At 33.3% G+C, this 16,347-nt stretch overlaps 3 protein-coding genes across 3 annotated transcripts; 2 read left to right on the forward strand and 1 right to left on the reverse strand.

Annotated features, from left to right (window-relative positions):
- Nucleotides 1-3,996: 3,996 nt before the first annotated feature.
- Nucleotides 3,997-8,011, forward strand: LOC109338973 (tetratricopeptide repeat protein 7A-like). Its single transcript, XM_019576323.1, has 5 exons — nt 3,997-4,298; nt 4,386-4,644; nt 5,177-6,414; nt 6,793-6,940; nt 7,496-8,011. Exons 1-5 carry the CDS (start codon nt 4,107-4,109, stop codon nt 7,804-7,806), a joined length of 2,148 nt encoding a protein of 715 aa, XP_019431868.1. The 5' UTR covers nt 3,997-4,106; the 3' UTR covers nt 7,807-8,011.
- A 66-nt stretch (nt 8,012-8,077) lies between these two features.
- On the reverse strand, nt 8,078-11,007 carry LOC109338975. Its single transcript, XM_019576326.1, has 4 exons — nt 10,832-11,007; nt 9,423-9,528; nt 9,076-9,135; nt 8,078-8,332 (listed from the first exon to the last, which is right to left on the reverse strand). The coding sequence occupies exons 1-3, from the start codon at nt 10,942-10,944 to the stop codon at nt 9,121-9,123; spliced, it is 234 nt and encodes a 77-aa protein (XP_019431871.1). The 5' UTR covers nt 10,945-11,007; the 3' UTR covers nt 8,078-8,332; nt 9,076-9,120.
- A 1,835-nt stretch (nt 11,008-12,842) lies between these two features.
- Nucleotides 12,843-16,276, forward strand: LOC109338976. The gene is made up of 5 exons (XM_019576327.1): nt 12,843-13,547; nt 14,221-14,359; nt 15,054-15,213; nt 15,641-15,835; nt 15,987-16,276. Exons 1-5 carry the CDS (start codon nt 13,007-13,009, stop codon nt 15,990-15,992), a joined length of 1,041 nt encoding a protein of 346 aa, XP_019431872.1. The 5' UTR covers nt 12,843-13,006; the 3' UTR covers nt 15,993-16,276.
- The last annotated feature ends 71 nt before the right edge of the window (nt 16,277-16,347 follow it).

Consider the following 16,347-nt stretch of genomic DNA (forward strand, 5'->3'; position numbering starts at 1 on the left):
AAAAGAAAGAAAGAAAGTTGTCCAGCTGGGGATGTTAAGAGCCCAATTACCTTCTGTCTAGATCGGGAATTTATACAAGGCCTATCCTTAACATGGTCCAGGCCCAAAGGAACCCCTTCAAACCCATAAGTCACAGGCCCACAATCACATATTGCTTCTACAAATGATAAAAATGTTGCATAATAATCAGCTTGTCTAAGCTTTGTTTGGTTTAGGGTAAAGATGAGAAGATAGAAGATAGAAAGAAAGAATAAAAGTAGAACGAAAGAGGTGAGATAGTAGAATTAAAAGAGTTGTTTGGTATAAAGGAAAGAAGAAAGAAATACAAGAAAAAGAGAAGTGAGTTTTTTCTTGAATTGATAATTATATCCTATTAGATAATGTAGGAATTGTGTAAGTAATAAGAGTAGTTTGGTCATTTTTGGAATTTAGTTTCTCTTTCTCCACTTTCTTCACACATGTTAGGAAAGGATAATTTGCAAGAGACCCACCACAAATTTATCTCTCTTCTCTATTTTTTCACAACTAAATGAGAAAAAATTTTAAACTCTAATGTATTTTTCTTTATTTTTGAATAAGATTTTTTTTTATTAATAGAGAGGATCTTTACTAAAGGATGAGTTCTTGTTTCTCATTTTGTATTTAATGACAAATCTAAAAAAGTATTATTTTATTGTAATTAAAACTTAAAAGAATGAATGTGGTTGTATTTTCTTTTGTTTTTGAAGCATTTGTCTTTCCAATATTTGAGAGGATTCTTACTTGTGATATTTTGAACAAAATCATCTTCAAGTAGATAAGTTCATATTTCTCCTTTTATTTTTAATGAAAAAGTGTTATTTCATATTACATAATATAGAATATTAATATTAATGAGATTTTATGTATACTTTTTCTAATTGAGAGACCTTTATGCCACAAGAAGGCACCACAGTTGTATGGAAGTAATAGTGTTCAGATTTAATTTCCTACTTAATTTAATACGTAGAAAGAATGACCATGAGAGTTGTTTCAAAATTGACCCATTGCTTGAGCTTATCTTTTTATTCTCTATGTTCTTTCTAGTTTCTACTAGGTGAAGTTTGCTTACAGCTGCAAAGGATTCAGACCCAATTATAAAATTAAAGAAGGTCGAAAAGACATTTTATTTAAAAATTTCAAATGAATTTATCTCTATTGTAAGAAAGTAATACAGTGATATATTTATCCATACATTACTGAGTAATTTCAGCTCATAGCATATTCTATTCAATTTTGTACTTTTCACTTTACCCTCTTTTAGAAGCAAATAATATGGAACAGTGAGGACTTTAAGGAAGCTGACATGAGTATTTCACTGAAATATTCATTTCAATTCAACTGCAGAAAATCATGTAACGACAAAAAAACTACTACTTACTCATGCTCTTAAAGCTTAAACAACTAGATTCCCATGAAGTCACAAAGGTTACCCCTACATGATAGGCTTTTGACAATTTTCAACCATGATTGATTCTTTTTTCTAACTATTAAAGGATATCTCCATATTGATTGAGACATTGAAATTAGCTTTTTGCGTATTAAATAACTATTTCTTTACTATCAAAAGAAAACAAGTCTACAAATGTATGTTTGTACAAATGGAAGATAATCACTTAAATTTGTTAGGTTGATCCTTGAGTTAATGTGAATATTAAAAAAACACAATTGTTAAGAACCTAAGCATCTTAAGGTACTAATGTTTAGTGTTGGTATCAACTTTAAAATTTGTTTAAATTTGAATTGATGAAACTGGGAATGCTAGTTTCATAATGCAATTTTTTTAGCATCTAGGAATTTCTGAAATTATGTAATTTATCCGCTAATCTCGTTACATGGATTCATGGAATCTGTATTACTTGGTTAAAGTCAAAAAGTGAGATTATAATCCATGACTTTTTTACTCTGGTTGTATGGGTTTAAGTGCTTCTAGATGCTTAAAAAGTATTTTTCAGTTCAATATCATCTATTTCAATTTGCTGGGTTAACCACAAATGTCTTCAAGTTCAAGTTATATAGTCATCTATGTCTGAGTTGTTTCCATTTTCATTTATGAAGATTTAGGACAAACCCATTAATAAGTGCCTTAAAGTCATTCACTGACAAAAGCAAACAACATTTAAGGCAACACTAATGAATGGAGACACTTTGATGAGGTCACATGTTGCCTCTTCCATTACTAATTATTAAGCAGCCCATCTTTTTTGTTTCTCTATTATTTAATTTTCTTCTTTAAATCCTATTCCATATATCAACTCGTTACTTTAATAGTGTAAAGTTATACTAAATTCTTAAAAAAATCAAAAAATTAAAGATTCAATCGCCATAAGTGATATTTGTGTGAGACATTTACACACTCTTAAGAGAATAATTATTTATCAATAGAATGAGAGAAGACTTTGATTATTCTAAAAATAATTCTAATTCATACTTTATTATCAGTATGGAGTGGAGATTGACAATTGAGCACATTCAATAACTCTATCAAACATTGTTGAAACTAAACTAACTTAAAAAACAATCAACTAACATCTTCTACTACTCTCTGCACCACATTGCCACTCGGGTTAGCTTATTCCATTGACAAACATTCGATTCAATCAGAGAGAGAGCATTAAAAACACATTTTTAAATGAATTATGAATTATGTGCATAAGAAAATGAGACAATACTGGTTGTTGCTTTGATAGATAATTTCATTTTTTAAAGAGAAAGCTGTCAAATTCTAATGTTAAATAACTTAAACTTTCAAAGTCATCTCTAAATTGTGCTCATGACATTTCCCATAAGCTTTGGGTTGGTTCCCAGTTCCTTCTTTTTTACTGTATTTGGTTTAGAGACAAGTTGAGGAAACAAAAATTGAGAGAAGAAAATTGGTAGAAAATATGGTAATTTTTTAGTTATTTGGTATGATAGAAAATGAAAGAAGGTGGAGATAAAATTATATAATTATTATTAATAATGATATTTTCTTTGTACTATAAAAAATGTTTCATCATCATGGTGAGTAAGGAAATAATCTATTTCGTGATATATGATTGTCCCTATCTATACGTGTATAACCCAAGAATCTAACCCTTATATTTTGTCTTTTTTTTTTTCTATTTTTCCTTCACCGTCATTGATTTAAAACTTGGTTTGTGAGATACTTTGGGACAATAGATCATGATCTAATTTTTCTACTTGTTTTCCTCCCAATAATAGAGAGAAAACATAATACATAGTCCCACCATTTTTTTTTTCTTTCCTTTCTTCTCATTTTTCATTCCTCTCACTTTCTTTTCTGTTAGTTTGAGAGTTGGATTTTGGAGTGGAAGGAAGAGAAATATAAAGTTTGGGAGCCATGAAATACATTTATGAGATGACTTATCAGCCTTCTTTTCCCTCCAAAATTCAACTGCTAACCTTATGCTATAAGTTTTAGCTTTTTTAATGTGTTAGATCCCTTAAACCATAAAGTTCAAGTTTTTTGGAACGTGGGCTATGATAAGTGTGCAAAGCTTCTGTTCTCATCATTGTTTGTCTCCCCTTTTTTCCCACTCTCAACTCTCACATGCACGATCATGTTCATATTAGAAAACCTTTTGTCCTCTCTTCTGTCTTATGATATCCATCATTGTCTTTGAAAACCCTGTCATATCTTTCTGATAATAATTTTGTGATAAGAACATGGAGATGAATGTGGTTTTCTTTTGTGGTGATGTGGGAGAGATATATACGCACAAAATATATTAAAGAAATTTACACTACCAATAAAGTTTCTTTGTCATTCTCTCTCTGTTCAGGTGACAAATAAAAACACATTACAGATCCCTTCTCTGAGAATTTTGTCTGGCATGGTCTTAAGTTTTGAGTTTTTGTGTTGCATTCTTCGATAAGTTACTTAATGATCAAAATTGGTCTAGTTCAATAGCCACTCTAGTCATTTCAACTGTGTTGATCAATTTATAATAATTCTAATAAATTATTGAATTTTAACATACTATGTTTCTTATCAAATTGGTTTGAAGGTATTGCTGTTGGTGAAGTTGTGCACTGAGAAGTTATTTCTGTTAACTTCAACTAAAAAATTCATATTTTTTTGGAAGATGTTGTGTTCATGCTCTGGGGAGCAATTCAAAATTGACGAGGCACCACAGTCACCAGAGTCATTGGCAACAAGGGATTTCTCTGCAAGTGGGCTTTCTTCAAGGACTGGAGATTGTGAATCCAAATTTGATGAAACCCAAGTTGAAGATGTTGAATCCACTCTAAAAGAAACTCTCTCATTAAACTATGAAGTAGGAATTAATGTGTTTCTTTCTTTGTTAAATTACTTGTCAAAATGCTATTTTATTTATATTTTTATCTCTTGTGATGAGTTTCAGGAAGCCCGGGCTTTATTGGGGAGGCTTGAATATCAAAGAGGGAACTATGATGCTGCCCTTCAAGTGTTTCATGGAATTGAAATAAGGGTTTTAACCCCAAGGATGATAAGGGCTATTGCTGAAAAAACCAAGCAAAGAAAACCACATTCTAAAGCAGATTATGTGCTTCCTAATGTGATGTCAATGCATTCAGTAAGCTTGCTTCTTGAGGCAATTCTGCTTAAAGCCAAATGCTTAGAGGAACTTGGGAGATACACTGGTATTACCACCTTTTTATCTCTTTATTGTTTTTGCATATTTTGCTTATTTTATATTTTGTTTTATTATACATACCTTGCTAAATGGTGCAATTTTTGCATGTTTTTTTTTTGTTACTATATCAAGGGTATGCCCTCACCTTATGGATAAAGAACTAATCTCTTTCGGGGGGTGTGGTTGCCCCTCCCGTCACTCTTAGAAATCGAATTGCAATTTTTGCATGTGATATAGAAAACTTCATTCTTTGATTAAGTGGAGCTTTAACAATTCTCCATATGAACATCAATGTATCATAAATGCAATTACACTATGCATTAATGACTTTGGACTCATGGGTGCCAACTCTAATTAGGAGAAAACATAGGGCCAGTTCTGCAGGTGGTGCTGTTCAACATTGCAGATAAGCATGTATAATAACTGAACTGTTGCACATAATATTCCATTGATAAGCTATTACGCATGCTATGTCCTTATTGGGAAAAAAACACCTAAGTTTTTGTCCATTTCATTATTGATACTTTATGATTTAGCAGAAGCTGCAAAAGAATGCAGGATAATTCTAGATACAGTTGAATCTGCTATTCCTAATGGAATGCCTGGGGGTATTGGTGAAGATTGGAAGTTGCAAGAAATCTTCCACAGAGCATTGGAGTTGCTTCCAAATCTATTGATCAAGGCAGGCTGTCTAGATGAAGCTGTCACGGCTTATCGGCGGGCTCTAGTCAAACCCTGGAATTTGGAGCCACTAAGGTTGGCCAGGGTACAAAAAGATTTAGCTACCACACTGCTCTATGGTGGCTTTGAAGTAAACTTACCCTCCCAGTTGCAAGTGAAGAGTGTAACAACACCTAATAGTAACATTGAAGAAGTCATACTTTTGCTATTAATACTTTTGACAAAGATGGCATTTCAGGAAATAGACTGGGATGCTAAAATAATGGATCATCTTACTTTTGCATATTCAACTACTGGTTTGTTTGAATCATTGGCAGATCATGTAGAGCAGATCCTTCCGGGCGTGTATGATCGAACTGAGAGATGGTACATTCTTGCTCTTTGTTACAGTGCAGCAGGACAAAATGAAGCAGCCTTGAACCTTTTGAGGAAGGCTTGTGGTAGTTCTGCAGGAAAGCATAGACCCCATTTTCCTTCATTTATGCTTGCTGCCAAGTTGTGTTCCGAATATCCAAACCATGCTCGTGAAGGCATTCAACTTTCACGGCAAGTTATTGATCTAGCCAAGCATCAAAACGAACATTTTTTAAGTCAAGGCCGGAAAATTCTTGGTATTTGCTATGGGGCCGCAGCTAGAACATCTGTCCATGATTATGAAAGGACTGCATTTCAAAGAGAGTCTTTGAACTTTCTAAATGATGCTGCTTTAATTGAAAACAATGATCCAGAAGTGATATTCAGCCTTGGTCTGGAAAATGCAGTTCAAAGAAATCTAGATGCAGCTTATGACAATATAAGGATGTACTCGGGCATGACGGTTGGAAGCTCAAGAAGAGGTTGGCAGCTGTTAGCACTCATAGTATCTGCAAAGCAGCGGTTTAAGGATGCGGAAACTACAGTCGATTTTGCTTTTGATGAGTCTGGGAGGATAGATCAGTTAGAACTTCTAAAGTTGAAAGCTGTACTTCAAATTGCTCAACAGAAACCCAAGCAAGCAGTAGAGACATACAGAATCCTGCTAGCACTAATTCAAGCAAAAAAGGAGCTTTGGCTTCAAGCTAAGAACGTCTATCAAGTAGAAGCATTTAGACATGAGGTGTGTATTGTTGCTAAGGAACCAAGACTATAACATACCATGTATGGACTTCTACTAAAGTTGATTGTAAAGATTCAACAACACTTGTCTGCTGGAAGTTGCATGGACACATGAATAAATGTCAAGAGTCAAGAGTCAAGACTCAAAACTGGATAACTCAAGCTAAAAGTTAAAAGTTAAAATCATTAACCAACAACCCTATGCCTTTTTATATGCAAGAATTTTCATTTTGTGAGGCCAAGATGATCCTATGCGTATTAGTAAAAGATTGAGAATTTTGACAGGGACAACATTGAATATTGTGCTAGTGCAAGGACTGCTTTCATCTCCTAAATTCTTGACCAGAGTTTCTCTTCTTGCATATTCATCTTTTTGCAGGCATTAACAGAAAGGAAGTTGGAAATGGAAGCCTGGCAAGATTTGGCTACCATTTATGCAGATCTTAGTTCCTCTCTTGATGCAAAAGCTTGTGTAGAAAAAGCCAAGTTGATAGAATTTTTCTCTCCTAGAAGTTGGCATATTACAGGTATGGAACATGATACTTGTCTGTTCAGTCTTTTTTGGTTGAACTACTGCATGATTCTGCATTGCATTTATGGACATACTGGCCTTCTGCAAGAGCTTATAGAGGACTTATTTAGGGTTATATTATCATATACACGCATTAGCAACTATTTGGAAAAGCTTATGAAAATATATTAGAACCCCCCTATAAACTTTGTTAGCTTACTTCAATAAGCGCCAAAGCTACTTGTTAAATAAACTAAAATAGCTTATAGGAAGTTCATAAGCTCTCACATGACAAGTGTTATTAAGTTTTTTATTGTATAATCAATGATATTGTCTCATCTTATGAGTAAAGAACTATTTTTTATGGGGTGCACGGTTGTCCCTCTCAACAAGTGTCATTCTCAGGAATTGAACATTTAATATTTTGGCCTATCTAAGGATTCAGTTGGGCATTATATAACTAGACCAACGCCTTATTGATTCCTTGATTAAGTTGCTTACCCCTACCATAGTAACACCATGCATTAACAAATCACTAATCTGCAATTTGCATGGCTGTGAACAACTACAGGGAAGCTGTTTGAAGCTCAATCATTATATAAGGAGGCCTTTGTTTCCTTCTCAATCTCACTGTCAGTAGAACCTGATTACATTCCCAGTATCATCTCAACTGCACAACTGTTGATTAAACTTGATATGCAGTCCCTTCCAATTGCAAAAAGCTTTTTAATGAATGCATTGAGATTAGAACCCACAAACCATGACGCATGGTTCAGCCTTGGATTGATTTCTAAAACTGAAGGCTCATTACAACAAGCAGCAGATTTCTTTCAAGCTGCATATGAGCTAAAACTTTCAGCTCCAGTGCAAAAATTCGAGTGATTGTGACTTTGAGGAACTATAATTAATTTTAAAAGGGAAAGTGAGCTCAACCATGATCATAGTAGAAAACTATAATATGTTCATCCCACGGTTACTGTTACTAGGTTAATAGTTTGTTCAAGTATAGCAAACTCTACCTTGTCAGTTATAATAGTTGTATTACAAGGCTTTTCATATATAAATTAAGAAGGGCAATATGATTTAAGAGTACGTTTGGTATTTGATTGTTTCACATAAAAACACTGATGGTGATGCTCTAAGCTGGAAAAATGAATGAACAACTAACAAGTTTTAATTGTTATAGAAAGAAAATGGGGTTGCTAGATGAAATATCTTGCAAGAAAGGGAAAAAATCATCAAACTATCTTCTCAACTTATCTCCATTTGCATTCACCACAAACTCTATTCACAATCAAACATAACATTTATTGGTCTGGAAAAAAAATTGTACAGATGATACAGTTGCGGTGAAGACCACTTGTTCATCTTTGGAATATGGGAAGCTCAACTGGACCTATCAGTAATACTGACACATGTAAAAAACAATGAGCAAAATGATCACTTAAACAATGAAGACAAATTTTCATTATGTTGAATGCACACAAAACAAAAATACTTCAGTTTATTTCTGCGATAGCACGGTTCAATGTGTTAAGAATGCCCTGGTTTGGTGTAAAGCAGTTAACATAAAGCACCTGGGTTGGTATGGTTCAGTCAGCTTGTTTTGTTAAGTTTGGTCGATTCAACCAACCTAGCCTACACCAGAAACTAAATCTTTTTGTTTCAGTACCCTGTCAACTTAATTCTTTAATTACTCTTATATTCATATGAAGGAGTCTTGTAGTTGCGTAACATTTTGCAGACATGGGTATGCTGCATATGCTACTGTCGAACAGGATATTCAGGAATTTTTAACTTCTGTAAGCATTAAACTTCGTTTACGTAATTCTTGTTTTCAGCCAAAAGTAAAAATGCTAAAAGATGCTTTTGTTTGATTTCTACTGGTGCCTTAAAAAATTTCCAAATTGATTTAGTCCACAAATTTAAGAATATACCATGCCTGTAAGTAATGTAAGGTTACAAAATGTCATATAATGGGCACACCTATTATCATATACTTAGTATACATTCATATGCATGTCAATGCTAACTGTCTTAAAATAACTTGTCATTAGAAAAAATGAGCTTGTTTTCATAAAAAATTTAACTAACAAAAAATTCATAACCAAAAAAACAGACCACTAGGAATTTATCCGATAGATCATTTACCTTACATGTAAGGAAGAGCTGACTGCTACAATAAATTACCTAACCTCAACCCATCTGCCACTGCATCCACAGATGAAAGAGTAAAAAATATTATTAGTAAGGCATAATTAAATGAGTATGGTATAAATCCATATGAAGATTGTTAGCTACAAAAGCATGGGCAACAAAGCAGCAAATTACAGGGTAATTACCTTTTGAAGAAATTAAGTAATTATAAAGTGCAACAAACTCTTAATCAAGAAGCACTAAATCTATCTCTAGAGTTATATCATGATATTTGAACAGATTTAATGCCAGTGTCGATTAATACTTTCGAAAAAGGCACATGGAATAATGAACTGTAATACCTTTAGAACCGGTTCGCCTTTGTTTGAGTTTGCAGCTTGTTTTGCCATTCCTTGTAGTTGAGCACGTGCAGCTCGTCCTGCTGCTGACTTGTCAAATTGCTCTTGTCTGCAATTCCAATCAACACATAAATTAGTATACACTTTATAGAGTTAACCAACGAGGCATTGGTCTAGTTGTGTAAGTCCATACTGGATCGCCAAGTGTCGTACTAGGCCAAAGGTTAAAAGTTCGATTTCTGAGAGCAACACTTATTCGGAGAAACAGTCACGCACCCCAAAAAGGATTAGTTCCGGGTGAGGGAATAACCTTGGTTATACACAAAAGAATACTGCATAGAGTTACTTATACTGTCATTAACAGAAAGTCATTACTAACAAGGCGTTGGTCTAGTGTTAGATCTCCAAAAAGACTAAAAGGTCAAACGTTTGATTCCTGTGAGCGATACTTATTAAGAGGGGCCGTCACGCACTCCGAAAAAATGTCTATTGTTTTTCCATGCTTACCAATGGATACAATTCATTTTAAGTAGGCCTCATTTCATTTATTAATTCACATTGACAGTAGTCTTATGCATCTTCTATTATATGGACTTCCACTCCACAAACATGTCAGAATATGTAAGAATCTCACATAGAATATCTATTCCTGTTATCCTATACCTAACTCGAAATTAGGCACCACAACCCCAAAGTTGCGTTAATAAGCAAAATACCTATGGAATTTTAAGCGAACTCGCCTCAGTGATTGTGATACTTTTCTGATTTCTGTAGCGTATGAATATCAATGTATTACAGAACAATACCGTATTTTAATTTATGGCATTCAAGGATGAGAAGCACTAATGAGCTGATTAAGTTCTATAAAGAAACAGAAATATTATGCTTTTTAACTGTAAAACCACATACACAATTAGATGAAATTAAATAAAGGTTTAGAGTCAATAGTTACCACATTTCATTTTTTTAAATTTAGGGCTTGTTATTGCTTTAGAGGGATAAAACTAAAACATCAAAGCCCAAAGGGAGTGATTACTAGATAGATGTATAAAGCAAATGGAGAAACAAATTGTCGTCAGGGTTTTAAATATGGGTCTACAACCACTATATGTAAAGGTTTTCGGAGTCGCCCAATTCTTATAGTGATGGTAATTATTTCAACAAGGATGCAAATGCCAGCAATTATCCAAAACATCAAGGTTTTCGAAGTTTCTGAAACCTTTACCCATCTTTGATAGATTGATTGTCATGCATAATGTTATTAATCAGTACAGTGATCAAGAGTATTATAAACCATGCAAATTATCAAATAAAAATCCAAATCATGTCCAAAAAAATTAAAATTTGCAGCGAAATGAAAACTTAAAATCATATAAACGAAATTGCAATTAAAATGGAGGATGAAAAAGCACCTTTTTTGAGCGGCTTCAGCAGCTCGTTGACGAGCTTCTTCAGAGGCTAATCTCTCTTCTTCCTTAGTCATACGTTTGGCTCCTCCGGTGAAGCAACTACAGAGGAACGCCATCTTACTCTTCTCTTTCTCCCTTCTCTCTTCTCTTCTTCTACAACCTGTTTTTTTCTTTTTTCTTGTTTTTTACCCCTTTTCTATAACTGACACTTATTAATTATTATTACCTTATAATAATATTATTATTATATTTTGGATAGGTTTGACGTTGTGAAACATGCGATTAATATTGGTATTAATGGTTAATGAGAAGACAGTATAGAGATTAAGGAGGACATGCACTCCACTTCACGTAACCCGCGTTAAGGTTTGTGTGGGAATAAAACAAGGAAGGTTGAGTAACTTATGTCTACCGCTTCTATTGGGAGTTGCTACTTTCAACTAGATTATGTCATACACCACAAAAAGAATTATGTAATACAATAAAGAGAAAATGATGATCTGTCAATTTTACAGATTATTATTGTATTATTTAATATTTATGTTTTATTATTGGTAATTATTAAATGAAAATAAGATTTAATATCTATATCTATATATTAATAATGTAATTATTTTTATATTGTCAATATATTATTTATATGTTAATTATTATTGTCAAATAAAAATAATAAAATGAATAATGAATGATATGATGTGACTATAAAAAACTTTACTCTCACACATATAATAAACTCATAAAAATAATATTAAGGACTGTAAAAGATATATTAACTGTGTATAATTTTTTAATATTTTTGTATTGTCTGTACAAAAGTTTATACACAGTTGGTATATTATTAACTATTTATTTGCATTATTTTTGTATAAGTCGATGATAATAAAAAATGAATACTAAATGATAAACAAATTGCATATAAAAAGTATTTTTTTCCTTTTGAAAGATTAAATTAAATTCTTAAACATTTCCATAAAGTTCGACTGGAAGAAATGTTAGTTTGGGTAAATAGTCAACTTATATTTCACGACTTCGAATCTTGTTGTTAATATAATCTGCATCCATAAAAATGACTCGTTATAATTGTACTCATTATTTTTCTTAGTAACTATACAATGATAGAATTGTAAAGTAAGGCATTAATGTTATATTGGTTTTTTAAGAGATAAATTGGACGATAATTTTTTAATTAATAGACAGTATTTAGAATTTTAGGTAGCGATTTTGAAATAATATCATGCCAAACTTATAAAATGTTACTTTTTAAGCTAAAAATAGAATGGATATTTTCTACTATAATTACCAAACGTGCTTAAATAATGAATACTTTTTTTTATGCATCTAAAAATATTCATTCCGGCAAAAAGCTCTACTACATACACATTTAAGAGTAGAAAAGTTATTTTACTAAGGTGAAATTAGTAATTGTGTTAAGTTACTATTTAATGAGTTTAAAATTTGTGCATAGTCCGTATAAAGTTTTTTATACTATCAGTACATCATAATAATTAGCATATAAATGATGAATAATTTATTAACAGTATAAAAAATATTTACACATTCAGTATATATATTATATCTTTTAACATTTGCTAAATCTTATATGAAGTAGCTGTTTATAAGATCTGATTAATACACCAAACATGGTATAGAGTTAATGCCAAAATTTGTTTACGGGAACTACACCTATTGGTTAACATAGTCAAATATCCTTGAATAAATTATTCATGAGGGAATATCCATAAAACAAAAAAGTAAAAACTTTATATTAAAAAAAGAAACATTTAATTTAAAAAAAAAATTAAGGTTAACCGATACAAAAAATTTATCTTAAACCATGACACGATGTCCTTAAAACAATTTTATTTCAAAAATAAAAAAATTAGTATCACTAGTAGTAATATTAATGACATCAATAATAAAAATGTTATTTTCAAATTGATGATTGGGTAATGATTGGTGAAAATTGAAAAATATCAATCACTCTTCCAATTGCAACGTAGTCCTTTTGTCATATTCCCCTAATAAGCACAAAGCGACGACGTTTCATCCTTCCCCGCCAATACCCCAAATCCCTAATTCGATCTTCACCTCTGAATCCACTCACATCAATTATAGCAAACGAAAAATCAAATCTTTATTCACAAAACAAAACTATTACTACTACCTAAGCAAGTGAATATGAACAACCAAGACGAACAACAAGAACAACAACCTTTGAAACTGAAACAACTTGGTCCAACAGAATCATTAGAAATCGATAGTGGTCTCACTCTCGTCCCGCGCGTGAAGCTCAACCTCACCATATACCCTTCAACACCGTTAACTCTCACCAACCCTATCGACGAATGGAAGATGAAACGCGCTCTCCTCGATTTCCTTCATTCATCATTTCATTATTCCATTTCTGTCCCTGAAGAGGATCTAACGGTTAAGCGTCTCAAGGATCTTAAGAAGAGAAAGCGTGAAGATGCTGTTGCAGCGGGAACGTTACACGTTTGGGACCTTGGATTCTTGGAGAAGGGTTTAGAGAAGGATTATGAATTGAGGGAAATTGAGGAGAAGTTTTTGGAGTGGAGGAAGGGGCTAGTTGAGAAGTTGGATGGGATTGAGTTGAACCTTGAAGGGGTTAGGTTTAGGCTTAATGTGATTGTTCCGATTTCGGATGATTTTCATGGCATGAAGAAAGCTTGGGAAGAGTTTTATGCTTTTCAGAATCGGGGTTTGTGTTATTTTTGTGTGCCATAAGATTTGAAAGGAGTAAATGCTTGTTTTAGTGCTTTAAATTGTAGGCAGTGATCATGTTAGTTGTATTGTTAGTACTATATTAGTAATTGACTTTAAGGTAGTTTTCAGTGTTAATAGAACATATTGGAGCGGAATGTTTTGTTATGATCTCTTTGGTTTGCCCTTAGACATTGTTTGACTGACGTGTCAGGACATGATATAACAGAACATATGGGTTTGTTTGGCGTATTTCATAAATAGAATAGAACCGTAGAACATGATGGTATGACACCAAATGTTGCCCCATAGTGGAACAATAACGTCATACTTTTTAATTCCACAGTCCTATTCCATTATATCTATAGATTCGACAAATGATATTAGCTAAAATTGAAAAGGTCCTATCAATAAAATTCCCATTTATCCAAGATATGGGCATAGGTAGTAATCCATTCTATAATTTACTTTTTTATCATGCGAGAAAAGAATAGATACGACGAATATAGAGCGTTAGAGCAAACTTTATGTTATGTCCCTTCTAGCATCTTTTCCAAATGCTATTTACGAAATTATAGTCCTGCATATGTTATGTTCTGTTCCTTCTAGCATCGCTTCCAAATGCTATTTCTTAGTGGATAATTGGATATGCATGTTTGAACTTTTGATAGGGTATTCCAGAGGGAAGCGTGAACCAGATACCATTATTCTGAGGGGTGTGCCGTCACGGTGGTTTGCTGAGCCGAGAGTCTCATCTAAGCCTTCTATGCTGGTCACTCATACCATATTTTCAACATTTGGCAAGATCAGGTACCTACATTATTTGATTGTTTTCCAAGACTCTCATTCCACTTGTTTTTGGGACATTGAATTCTTAAGTTCTTATAAGGGAAACATAGCAGTCCGTTATATGTTTTTGTACTATGCTCAAATTGAATGTTTTCAAGTCATAAGTGGGTTGGAGGTGATACTTGAATTGTGGAGTTGTAAAAAGCATGGAAACTGAAGATCGCATTCTTATTTTGTTATTCTTTTGTTTCCTTATCCTTTATAACTATAAATCCAAATAACTTGTTGCAGCCAATGGGGGATTGTTCAGCTGGTAATAAGTACCATAACACCTTGCCTGTAAGGCTTAGGATCCATTTCAATTTTCAGCTGCTACATATCCCACATTGCTAGGTGATCTGTACTTCTGTAGGCAACAGCAACACTGTTAGCCAAAACACTTGTCAAGGCTAGTAGTGTTTTCTGGTTTGTGATGTGATAGTGTCCTCTCTCGCTTTGCCTTTTTTGAACCCTACTACATACTCTTTCAACTTTCTTAACCTGTTGTTCTGAAGTATATTAGTGCTACACCCCCCACCAAAGCCTTCTAATAATAGCTTAGATAATGTTTATGTTGCCTATGTGGGAATTCTCATATTTGACTTATTAGGTACCATATTACTGTCAATAACCCCATTGTACATAATTCTTTTGATCCATAACTTGCATTCAATAGGAATCTTAATGTTGCTGAGGACGATGATCTAGGTAAGGAGGCAAATGAAGGCAGTGAAGACCTAATTTCAGGCCTTTACTGCAAGATCGTGGTTCAGTTTGAGAAACATAGAGACTTCCATGATGCATTGAGAGTTCTTTGTAGTCGCTCATTGCAAAAGGTATTGACTGGTTTCTGACTTATTTCCCAATGGATAAATTATTACATAATTTTGCAATCCAGATCATTGTGCTGCCAATGACAGTAGTTCAAATAATACTACCAACAATTACTGAAACTGACATTATAAAAGCATTTGCAAACTTGCCTTATATTCATGAATGATGTAAGTGGGAAAGTATGTGTAGCAATTAGCATGAACAATGCTTTGCAAAATTGGAAGCTTGTATATGTTAATCTCTGAAAAATGTTAACACAATGGAGTTAAGTTAGGTGTTGTTCTTTAGGTTCTTGTTGTGCCCTTTTTCAAAAGTTATTACACATAATATGTTCTTATCCGGAAAGAGCACCACAAGTAAGTAGAGAACACCATAGGTTTTGTTCTAATATAATTTATTGTTGCCCATTTATGAGTTGTATATGAACAGCAAGGATCGCGATTGAAAGCTGATTATGAGGTGAATTGGGACAAAGATGGATTTTTTTGGAACTCAAGGAATCAAACATTAGAGAAGAACAAGGTAGCAGCAGTTGCTGCAGATCATAACAGAAGTGAAGCTCCTAGACGTCAGGCCTATGGCTCTCGCCACAGTCCAGATAATGTGCGCCCTAGGAGATTCAAGGTTAATTTTGATATCTTAAGACTCAAGGATCTCTCTTATTGTCCCAACTATCTGTTCAGTTATGTCATGTCATTTGGTTCACTAGTTGAACCATCAGAATTTTTTTGACTAGTCTGCCAATATTGATCAGAAACCCCTTTATTTGATGCAGGAATAAGTACTCAGGAATTTTCTTAGCCATGATCTGAGCTCAAGTTTAGACTTTAGACTCGTCAGGAATGTTAATGGTACCCATAGAAATTTCCCTCATACAATGTTCTGGTATATGGAGATGATACAATTTCTTGAGGTCATTGACTTGGACTGGCTGGAGTCTGGTCAAGCTCATGAGGTGGGATAATGTTGAGAAATCAACTGTACTAACACTAATTCACTTTTTGAAATTATGATTTGAGGTTTGAGTCATCAAAACACTTCTAAATATCGTTCCTTTTCCTTCAATGCGGTGCAGTTAGTCATCATTAGCAAAGTGTTTGGTGAGCTCTTCCAAATGGGAATCCTTATTTACTAGA

Source organism: Lupinus angustifolius, unplaced genomic scaffold (assembly GCF_001865875.1).
Source record: "Lupinus angustifolius cultivar Tanjil unplaced genomic scaffold, LupAngTanjil_v1.0 Scaffold_50_72, whole genome shotgun sequence".
Classification (NCBI taxonomy): Eukaryota; Viridiplantae; Streptophyta; class Magnoliopsida; order Fabales; family Fabaceae; genus Lupinus; species Lupinus angustifolius.